The sequence below is a fragment of the Taeniopygia guttata genome, chromosome 35 (genome assembly GCF_048771995.1).
Source record: "Taeniopygia guttata chromosome 35, bTaeGut7.mat, whole genome shotgun sequence".
Taxonomy (NCBI): Eukaryota; Metazoa; Chordata; class Aves; order Passeriformes; family Estrildidae; genus Taeniopygia; species Taeniopygia guttata.
The window spans coordinates 1,263,327-1,274,416 of record NC_133060.1 but is presented as its reverse complement, the minus strand read 5'-3'; the positions used below and the strand labels follow the sequence as shown (position 1 = coordinate 1,274,416).

The 11,090-nt window shown below is 63.7% G+C and overlaps 1 protein-coding gene across 1 annotated transcript in view; it reads right to left on the bottom strand.

Annotated features, from left to right (window-relative positions):
- Positions 1-11,090, bottom strand: part of BAG6 (BAG cochaperone 6) — a 28,817-nt gene that overhangs the window by 1,138 nt on the left and 16,589 nt on the right. The window contains 9 exon segments of the mRNA XM_072921016.1: positions 350-496; positions 1,893-2,000; positions 2,574-2,672; positions 2,754-2,813; positions 3,659-3,820; positions 5,698-5,822; positions 7,209-7,311; positions 8,147-8,200; positions 10,347-10,516. Coding sequence (XP_072777117.1) covers positions 350-496; positions 1,893-2,000; positions 2,574-2,672; positions 2,754-2,813; positions 3,659-3,820; positions 5,698-5,822; positions 7,209-7,311; positions 8,147-8,200; positions 10,347-10,516 — 1,028 coding nt within the window.

The window sequence follows — 11,090 nt, the reverse complement described above, 5'->3', positions numbered from 1 at the left end:
CCCCGGTACCTGCTGCTGGTACCCCTCCTGCAGCCTGGCCTGGCTCAGCCCCCAGCCCCATTTCCCATTTCCATTCCCCAAGCCCCCAGCCCCATTTAAAGCCCCCAGCCCCATGTGAAGCCCCCAGCCCCATTTCCTACCTGCTGCTGGTACCCCTCCTGCAGCCTGGCCTGGCTCAGCCCCCAGCCCCACTTCCCCAAGCCCCATTTGAAGCCCCCAGCCCCAATGGAAGCCCCCAGCCCCATTTAAACCCCCAGCCCCATTTGAAGCCCCCAGCCCCATTGGAAGCCCCCAGCCCCATTTGAAGCCCCCAGCCCCATGTGAAGCCCCCAGCCCCAATTCCCGGTACCTGCTGCTGGTACCCCTCCTGCAGCCCGGCCTGGCTCAGCTCCCGGCTGAGGCTCTCGGCGCTGGTCGGGCTCGGCGCTCCGGCGGCGCGAGCGGCGCGAGCCACGGCCTCGGCCAAGAGCAGCGGGGGCGGCTCCGCCTGCATCGTCTGGGGGGGCAGGGAGGGGTCAGCGGGGGGTCAAAGGTCAGCGAGGGGGCACAGGGGTCAGCGAGGGGTCAGTGAGAGGGCACAGGGGTCAGGGAGGGGTCAGTGTGGGGTCAGTGAGGGGTCAGTGCGGGGTCACAGGGGTCATGGAGGGGTCAGTGTGGGGGCAGAGGGGTCAGAGAGGTCAGGGAGGGGTCAGTGGGGTCATTGTGGTCAGGGAGGGGTCAGTGTGGTCAGGGAGGGGTCACAGGGGTCACGGAGGGGGCAGAGGGGTCAGGGAGGGGTCAGTGTGGGGTCATTGTGGTCAGGGAGGGAGCAGGGAGGGGGCAGTGAGTGGTCAGAGGTCAGAGAGGGGGCACAGGGGTCAGGGAGGGGTCAGTGAGAGGGCACAGGGGTCAGGGAGGGGCCACAGGGGTCAGCGAGGGGTCAGTGTAGGGTCAGTGTGGTCAGTGAGGGGTCAGAGGGGTCACAGGAGGGGCAGAGGGGTCAGGGAGAGGGCAGAGGAGTCAGAAGGGTCAGAGGGGTCAGTGAGGGGGCAGGGAGGGGGCAGTGAGTGGTCAGAGGTCAGCGAGGGGGCACAGGGGTCAGTGTGGGGTCAGTGAGAGGGCACAGGGGTCAGGGAGGGGGCAGTGTGGTCAGTGAGGGGTCAGGGAGTTGTCAATGAGAGGTCAGCGGTCACTCAGAGGTCACTCGGGTCAGGGATCACTCGGGTCACTCAGGGGTCACTCAGGCATCACTCCGGGGTCACTCAGGTCAGCGGTCACTTGGGTGACTAAGGCGTCACTCAGGGGTCACTCAGGGGTCAGTGGTCACTCGGGGTCACTCAGGGTCATTCAGGGTTACTCACTGGTCACTCAGGGTCACTCAGTGGTCACTCGGGTCACTCGGGGTCACTCAGGTCAGTGGTCACTTGGGTTAGCAGTCACTCGGTGGTCACTCGGGCCACTCGGGGTCACTCAGTTTTTTTGGGGTTTTTTTTTGGGGTTGAGTCAGGTTTTTGGGGAGATTTTTGGGGGGTTTTTTTTGGGCTTACGGGGTGTTTCTTTGGGGTTGAATCAGGGCTTTGTGTGGAGATTTTTGGGGTGTTTTCTTGCAATTTTTGGTGCTGAGTCAGACCTTTGGGTGGAGATTTTTGGGGTCACTCGGGTCACTGGTAATTCAGCAGTCACACTGGTCACTAAGGGGTCACTCAGGGGTCACACAGGGGTCACTCAGGGGTCAGGGGTCGCTGACCTTGCGGCGCTTGGCTGGCATGCCGCTCAGGGGTCAGGGGTCACTCAGGATCTCTCAGGGGTCAGGGTCACTCAGTGGTCACTCGGGTCACTCAGGGGTCACTCGGGTCATTCAGGGGTCACACCGGGGTCACTCAGGGGTCACTCAGGGGTCAGGGGTCGCTGACCTTGCGGCGCTTGGCCGGCATGCCGCTCAGGTAGGCGTCGCTCAGGGGCGGCTGCGGCTTCGCCTTCCGCTGCCGCTGCGCGTCCTCGCGGATGATGGGCACCCACTCCTGGGGTCACAGCGGGGTCACAGCGGGGTCACGGGGTCACACGGGGGTCACGGGGTCATACAGGGTCATGGGGTCATACATGTGTCACACAGGGTCACAGGGTCGCAGGATCATACGGGGTCATGGGGTCATACATGTGTCACACAGGGGTCATGGGGTCACACAGGGGTCGCATGGGGTCACATAAGGGTCAAATGGGGTCACACAGGGGTCAGAGGACAAATCACATGGGTCAGAGCACAAAGGTCACATAGGGGTCACGGGGTCACATTAGGGTCACACAGGTCAGAGCACAGAGGTCACACAAGGGTCACAATGGGGTAAGGGGTCACAGGGTCATTACGGAGGTCAAACCAAAACCATACTGGGGTCCCGCAGAGGTCAGAGGTCACCGGGGGTCACAGCACAGGGGTCACATGGGGGTCACACTGGGGTCATACAGGGGTTACACAGGGGTCACAACACAGAGCTCATATGGGGGGGTTACACAGGGGTCATGCAGAGGTCAGAGGGCACAGCAGGGTCACAGCAGAGGGGTCCCACAGAGGTCAGAGGTCACCGGGGGTCACTCACCGGGGGCACGGCGGCCGCCCAGGCCTCGCTGTCGCTGCCGGGGGGGGGCAGGGCCTCCTCGGCCGTGGTGGCGGGGGCGGGAGACCCCGCGCCGTCCCGCTGGGGGGAGGGGCAGTGAGGGGCGGGGCCATTGCTGAGGAGGCCCCGCCCCCTCCAGAGGAAGCCCCGCCCCCTCCTTACCTGGGCGTCGTCCGGGGGTGGCTCCGCCTCCTGCACCTCCATTGGCTCCTCGGGCAGCGGCTGTGGGCGGGGCCAAAGGGCGGGGCTTAGAGGGGCGGGGCTTAACGGGGTGTGGCTCTGGGGGCGGGGCTGAGCTCACCTGGGTGTGGCTTTGGGGGCGGGGCTGAGCTCACCTGGGTGTGGCTTTGGGGGCGGGGCTGAGCTCACCTGGGTGTGGCTTTGGGGGCGGGGCTGAGGCTCTGGAGGCGGGGCTAATGTCACCTGGGTGTGGCTTTAGGGGCGGGGCTGAGGTTTTGGGGGCGGGGCTGAGCTCACCTGGGTGTGGCTCTGGGGGCGGGGCTGAGCTCACCTGGGTGTGGCTTTGGGGGCGGGGCTGAGCTCACCTGGGTGTGGCTTTGGGGGCGGGGCTGAGCTCACCTGGGTGTGGCTCTGGGGGCGGGGCTGTGGCTCTGGAGGCGGGGCTGAGCTCACCTGGGTGTGGCTGGGGGGGCGGGGCTGAGCTCACCTGGGTGTGGCTTTAGGGGCGTGGCTGAGGCTCTGGGGGCGGGGCTCAGGTCACCTGGGTGTGGCTGGGGGTGTGGCCAGGGGTGTGGCCGGGCTCACCTGGGTGTGGCTTTGGGGGCGGGGCTGATCTCCCCAGGGCGTGGCCGGGGCAGGCAGGGGCGGGGCTGATCTCCCCAGGGCGTGGCCTTTAAAGGGCGTGGCCGGGCTCACCTGTCGGGGCGGGGCCTCGGGGGGCGTGGCTGGGGCAGGCAGGGGCGGGGCTGATCTCCCCAGGGCGTGGCCTTTGGGGGCGTGGCCGGGCTCACCTGTCGGGGCGGGGCCTCGGGGGGCGTGGCTGGGGCAGGCAGGGGCGGGGCTGATCTCCCCAGGGCGTGGCCTTTGGGGGGCGTGGCCGGGCTCACCTGTCGGGGCGGGGCCTCGGGGGGCTCGCCCAGGTGCCGCACGTAGGGCAGCACCTGCTCGGGGCTGACGGGCATCTGCTCCAGCACCGCCTGCAGCCGCAGCCCCACCACGGCCGTCAGCCAACCCACCAGCGAGGGCGGCACGTCCGCCGACAGCCGCCGCTGCGGGCACGGCGGGGTCAGAGGGCACCCTTGGGACCCCGGGTTGGGTACCCTGGGACCCCCGGGGCACCCCCCAACATTGGGCACCGGGACCCCCAGGATCCTCACGTTGGGCGCCACACAGTCAGTGGGCAACCGGGACCCCCCCACATTGGGCACAGCGGGGTAAGAGGGCACCCTTGGGACCTCCGGGGCACCCCCCAACATTGGGCACCCTTGGGACCCCCGAGGCACTCCCTAACATTGGGCACTGGGCACCCCCGGGACCCCCACGTTGGGCGCCACACAGTCAGCGGGCACCCTTGGGACCCCGGCTTGGGCACCCCCGGGACCCCCGGGGCACCCCCCAACATTGGGCACCCCCAGGACCCCCGGGGCACCCCCCAACATTGGACATAGGGCACCCCGCGACTGCCACATTGGGTACCGGGACCCCCAGATCACCCCAACATTGGGCACAGGGACCCCCGGGACCCCCACATTGGGCACCCTTGGGACCCCTGGCGCACCCCCTAACATTAGGCACCGGGACCCCCGGGACCCCCACATTGGGCACCGGGATCCCCACGTTGGGCGCCACACGGTCAGCTGGCACCCTTGGGAGCCCCACGTTGGGTGCAGGGACCCTCGGGGCACCCCCCAACATCGGGTATGGGGACCCCCGGGACCCCCACATTGGGCACCCTTGGGACCCCCGGGGCACCCCCAACATTGGGCACCAGGACCCCCAGGACCCCCACATTGGGCGCCACACGGTCAGTGGGCACCCTTGGGACCCCCGCGTTGGGTGCAGGGACCCCCGGGTCACCCTTTGTGGGTCACGGGGACCCCCAGACACCCCCACATCAGGTACGGGTACCCCCAGGTCACCCCCCCATTGGTCCCAGCCCCCCGCCCAGCCCCCCACTCACAATGGGGTCACTGATGAGCGCCCCCAGCCCCCCATGGGGGGGGTCCCAGCCCCCTCCCCATAACTCGGGGGGGTCCCAGTCCCCCATGGGGGGTCCCAGCACCCTCCCCATAACTCAGGGGGGGCTCCCAGCCCCCCATGGGGGGGCTCCAGCCCCTTCCCCATGACTCGGGGGGGGTCCCAGCCCCCTCCCCATCACTCAGGGGGGTCCCAGCCCCCCGGGGGAGGGTCCCAGCCCCCTCCCCATGACTCAAGGTGATCTCGAGGGGAGTCCCAGCCCCCCGGGTGGGGGTCCCAGCCCCCTGCCCAGTCCCCCACTCACAATGGGGTCACTGATGAGCGCCCCCAGCCCCCTCCCCATGACTCGGGGGGGTCTCAGGGGGGATCCCAGTCCCCCATGGGGGGGTCCCAGCCCTTCCCTGGCTTCCCGCAATGACTCGGGGGGGGTCTCAGGGGGTCCCAGCCCCCTCCCCACGACTCTGAGGGGGTCCCAGTTCCCCATAGGGGGGTCCCAGCCCCACACTCACAATGGGGTCACTGATGAGCGCCCCCAGCCCCCTCCCCACGAATCTGGGGGGGTCCCAGCCCCTCGCAGTGACTTGGGGGGGGTCTCAGGGGGTCCCAGCCCCCGGCCAGCCCCCCACTCACGATGCGGTCGCTGATGAGCGCCCCCAGCCCCCTCCCCATGACTCAGAGGGGCCTCAGGGGGGGGTCCCAGTCACCCATAGGGGGGTCCCAGCCCCCTCCTCATGACTCAGGGTGGTCTCGGGGGGGGTCCCATCCCCCCGGCCAGCCCCCCACTCACGATGCGGTCACTGATGATCGCCCCCAGCCCCCTCCCCACCACTCTGGGGGGATCCCAGCCCCCCGCAGTGACTCATGGGGGGTCTCAGGGGTTCCCAGCCCCCCGGGGGGGGTCCCAGCCCCCCGCCCAGCCCCCCGGGGGGGGTCCCAGCCCCCCACTCACGATGCGGTCGCTGATGAGCGCCCCCAGGGCGCCGCGCTCCCCCCGCAGGCAGTGCAGGTTCAGGGCCAGGCACTCGAACAGGCCCCGGTTGCAGAGCTCCAGCAGCCGCGGCCCGAAGGACCCGTCTGGGGGGGGTGGGGGGTCGTGGTCACCCCCGGGGACCCCCCTGGGCACCCCCACGGGGACCCCAGTGACCCCCCCACCAGTGACACCCCCGGGGACCCCCCTGGGCACCCCCACGGGGACCCCAGGGACCCCCCCACCAGTGACACCCCCGGGGACCCCCATGGGGACCCCCCCAGCAACCCCCTGTGAGCCCCCCAGTCCCCCCAGTAACCTCCCAGTGACCCCCAGTGACCCCCCCACCAGTGACACCCCCGGGGACCCCCCTGGGCACCCCCACGGGGACCCCAGTGACCCCCCCACCAGTGACACCCCCGGGGACCCCCCCAGGGACCTCCTGTGAGCCCCCCAGTCCCCCCAGTAACCTCCCAGTGACCCCCAGTAGCCCCCCAGTAACTCCCAGTAACCTCCCAGTGACTCCCAGTAACCTCCCAGTGACCCCCAGTAACCCCCAGTAGCCCCCCAGTAACTCCCAGTGACCCCCAGTAAACCCCCATGCCCCCCAGCCCCATTGCATCCCCATTCCATCCCCCATTGCAGCCCCATTACAGCCCCATTGCAGCCCCATTACAGCCCCATTGCAGCCCCATTACAGCCCCATTGCAGCCCCATTGCAGCCCCATTGCAGCCCCATTGCAGCCCCATTGCAGCCCCATTGCAGCCCCATTGCAGCCCCATTGCAGCCCCATTGCATCCCCCATTGCAGCCCCATTGCAGCCCCACTGCATCCCCCATTCCATCCCCCCTCGCAGCCCCATTGCAGCCCCCATTCCATCCCCCATTGCAGCCCCATTGCAGCCCCATTGCAGCCCCATTGCAGCCCCATTGCATCCCCCATTGAATCCCCATTCCAGCCCCATTCCATCCCCCATTCCAGCCCCATTGCAGCCCCACTCCACCCCCATTGCAGCCCCATTACAGCCCCACTGCAGCCCCATTGCATCCCCCATTGCACCCCCCATTCCATCCCCATACAGCCCCATTGCAGCCCCATTGCAGCCCCCATTGCATCCCCATTGCAGCCCCATTGCATCCCCATTGCAGCCCCACTGCAGCCCCATTGCATCCCCATTGCAGCCCCATTGCATCCCCCATTGCAGCCCCATTGCATCCCCCATTGCAGCCCCATTGCATCCCCCATTCCATCCCCCATTCCATCCCCATTGCAGCCCCATTGCATCCCCCATTGCAGCCCCATTGCATCCTCCATTGCATCCCCCTTGCATCCCCATTGCAGCCCCTATTAAAGCCCCATTACATCCCCATTGCAGCCCCATTGCAGCCCCACTGCAGCCCCATTACAGCCCCATTGCAGCCTCATTGCAGCCCCATTGCATCCCCCGCTCCACCCCCCTCGCAGCCCCACTGCAGCCCCATTGCAGCAGCACCGGTGCAGCGCAGCACGTGCAGCGCGATGCGGTTGAACTGCTCCCGCAGGAATTCCACGTTGGTTCGGGTGATGTCGACGCCGTCGGCCACGCGGACCCCGGCCTGGGGGGGAGGGGGGAGGGGCAATTTGGGGGGTCAGGGGGGTCACGGAGCGGCCCCGACCCCCCCACAGCACCCCAAAAACCCCCCGAGACCCCTTGAGACCCCCAAAATCCCCCAGAGACCCCCAAAATCCCCCAGAGACCCCCTGAGACCCCCAGGACCCCTTCAAACCCCCTGAGACCCCCAAAACCTCCCCCAGTACCCCCAAACCTCCCAGAGACCCCCAAAACCCCCCAGAGACCCCCAAAACCCCCCAAACCCCCCCCACAGCACCCCAAAAACCCCCAGAGACCCTGAGACCCCCAAAATCCCCCACTGAGACCCCCTAATCCCCCCCAAGCCCTCCCAGGACCCCGTCAAACCCCCCCCCAAACTCCCCCCAGCACCCCCAAACCCTCCAGGACCCCCAGAACTCCCCCAAAACCCCCCCAGACTCCCCACAAACCCCCCAACCCCCCCCAGGACCCCGTCAAACCCCCCCCAAACCCCCCCAAACTCCCCCCAGCACCCCTAAACCCCCCCAGGACCCCCAGAGACCCTCAAGCCCCCCTCAAACCTGCCCTAAGCCCCCCCAAAAGACCCCCCCAATCCCCCTCAGACCCCCCCTCAGGATCCCCAAAACCCCCCCCAGCACCCCCAAACCCTCCCAGGACCCCCCAAAACCCCCCAAAAAACCCCCCCAAGACCCCCTCAAACCCCCCAAACCCCCTAAACCCCACCCAAAAAAACCCCCCAAATCCCCCCCAAGACCCCCCAATCCCCCCTAAACCCCCCCAAAAAACCCCCCCAAGCCCCCCCCGGACCCCCCAAAGCCCCCCAGGACCCCCAAACTCACGAAGCTCTCGCGGATGAACCCCTCCAGCCCCGTGATCAGGCTGTGCGTGGCCGCCTGAGGATTTGGGGAGAATTTGGGGGGTTTTGGGGTTTTTGGGGTTTTTTGGGGGTTTGGGGCAGGTTTGTGGGGAGATTTTGGGGGGTTTTGGGGTTTTTTGGGGTTTTTTGGGGGTTTGGGGCAGGTTTGTGGGGAGAATTTGGGGGTTTTTTTTGGGGTTTGGGGGTGGTTTTTTGGGGGTTGAATCGGGGTTTTGTGGGGAGATTTTTTGGGGTTAAATCAGGTTTTTGGGGAGATTTTTGGGGTTTTTTTTTGGGGCTGGGTCAGATTTTGGGGAGATTTTGGGGGGTTTCTGGGGTTTGGGGGGACTGGGTCAGGTTTTTGGGAGATTTTTGGGGGGCATTTTTTGGGGTTGGGGCAGGTTTGTGTGGAGATTTTTGAGGGGTTTTTTGGGGATTTTTGGGGCTGCATCAGGTTTTTGGGGAGATTTTTGGGGTTTTTTTTGGGGTTGAATCAGGGCTTTGTGGGGAGATTTTTGGGGTTTTTTTGGGGGGATTTTTGGGGCTGGGTCAGGGCTTGGTGTGGAGATTTTTGGGGTTTTTTTTTTTGGGGTTGAGTCAGGTTTTTGGGGAGATTTTTGGGCTGTTTTTTCTTGGGGTTCATGGCTGTTTTTTCGGGGCTGAATCAGGGCTTTGTGGGGAGATTTTTGGGGTGTTTTTTTGGGATTTTTGGGGCTGGGTCAGGGATTTGTGTGGAGATTTTGGGCGTGTGTTTTTGGGGGTTCGGGGCTATTTTTTTTCGGGGTTCAGGGCTGGTTTTTTTCGGGGTTGAATCAGGGCTTTGTGGGGAGATTTTTGGGGGTGATTTTTGGGGCTTTGTGGGGAGATTTTTGGGGTGTTTTTTTTGGGATTTTTGGGGCTGGGTCAGGGATTTGTGTGGAGATTTTGGGAGTGTGATTTTGGGGGTTCGGGGCTGTTTTTTTCGGATTTTGGGTGTGGTTTTTTCGGGGTTCGGGGCTGGTTTTTTCGGGGTTGAATCAGGGCTTTGTATGGAGATTTTTGGGCTGTTTTTTCGGGGTTCGGGGCTGGTTTTTTCAGATTTTGGGTGTGTTTTTTTCATTGTTCGGGCCTGTTTTTTCGGGGTTTGGGGGGATTTTTTTGGGGGGATTTTTTCGGGGTTGAATCAGGGCTTTGTGTGAAGATTTTCGGGGTGATTTTTGGGATTTTTTTGGGGTTGAATCAGGGCTTTGTGTGAAGATTTTTGGGGTGTTTTTTTGGGATTTTTGGGGCTGGGTCAGGGATTTGTGTGGAGATTTTGGGGGTGTGTTTTTGGGGGTTCGGGGCTATTTTTTTCGGGGTTCAGGGCTGGTTTCTTTGGGGTTGAATCAGGGCTCTGTGTGGAGATTTTTGGGGGTGATTTTTGGGGCTTTGTGGGGAGATTTTTGGGTGGTTTTTTTTGGGATTTTTGGGTCTGGTTTCTTTCGGGGTTCGTGGGGATTCTTTTGGGGATTTTTTGGGGAATTTTTTTGGGGTTGAATCAGGGCTTTGTGTGGAGATTTTCGGGGTGTTTTTTCGGGGTTCGGGGGGATTTTTTTGGAGGATTTTTTTGGGGGATTTTTTGGGGGATTTTTTTGGGGTTGAATCAGGGCTTTGTGTGAAGATTTTTGGGCTGTTTTTTCGGGGTTCGGGGCTGGTTTTTTCAGATTTTGGGTGTGTTTTTTTCATTGTTCGGGCCTGTTTTTTCGGGGTTCGGGGGGATTTTTTTGGGGGATTTTTTGGGGTGTTTTTTTGGGGTTGAATTAGGGCTTTGTGTGGAGATTTTTGGGGGTGATTTTTGGGGCTTTGTGGGGAGATTTTTGGGTGGTTTTTTTTGGGATTTTTGGGTCTGGTTTCTTTCGGGGTTCGGGGGGATTTTTTTGGGGGATTTTTTGGGGGATTTTTTTGGGGGATTTTTTTGGGGGTTGAATCAGGGCTTTGTGTGGAGATTTTTGGGCTGTTTTTTCTTGGGGTTCGTGGCTGTTTTTTCGGGGCTGAATCAGGGCTTTGTGTGGAGATTTTTGGGGTGTTTTTTTGGGATTTTTGGGGCTGGGTCAGGGCTTTGTGTGGAGATTTTCGGGGTGTTTTTTGGGATTTTTGGGGCTGGGTCAGGGCTTTGTGTGAAGATTTTCGGGGTGTTTTTTGGGGGTTCAAGGGGGGTCCCTCACCCTGACGTTGGCCTCGGTGGGCTCGCGGCCGCCCAGGTAGCGCTGGCGGAAGCAGCGGCGCAGCAGCGGCTGCAGCCGGGCCAGGGGCTGGCAGCGCCCGTGCAGCAGCAGCACCACGTCCACCATGGAGAGGTGCTGGCAGATCAGCGCCAGCAGCGCCCCGAAAAATCCTGAGGGGCAACGGGGTGGGGAGAGGGGGGTCAGGGGAGCCCCAAATTCCGGCCCTGGGAGCCCCAAATATTCCCTGTGAGCCCCAAATTCCACCCCCTGTGCCCCCCAAATTCCACCCCTGTGCCCCCCCCAAAATCCCATCCCTGTGTTCCTTAATTCCACCCCCTGTGCCCAAAAAATTCCATCCCTGTGCCCCCCAAATTCCACCCCCTGTGCCCCCCAAATACCCCCCTGTGAGCCCCAAATATCCCCTGGGAGCCCCAAATTCCGGCCCTGGGAGCCCCAAATATCCCCTGTGAGCCCCAAATATTCCCTGTGACACCCAAATCCCCACTGTGTTCCTTAATTCCATCCCTGTGCCCCCCAAATTCTGGCCCTGGGAGCCCCAAATTCCACCCCCTGTGCCCCCCAAATATCAACTGTGGCCCCCAAATTCCGGCCCTGGGAGCCCCAAATATCCCCCTGTGAGCCCCAAATATTCCCTGTGAGCCCCAAATATTCCCCTGTGAGCCCCAAATATCCCCTGTGATCCCCAAATTCCGGCCCTGTGCCCCCCAAATTCCGGCCCTGTGA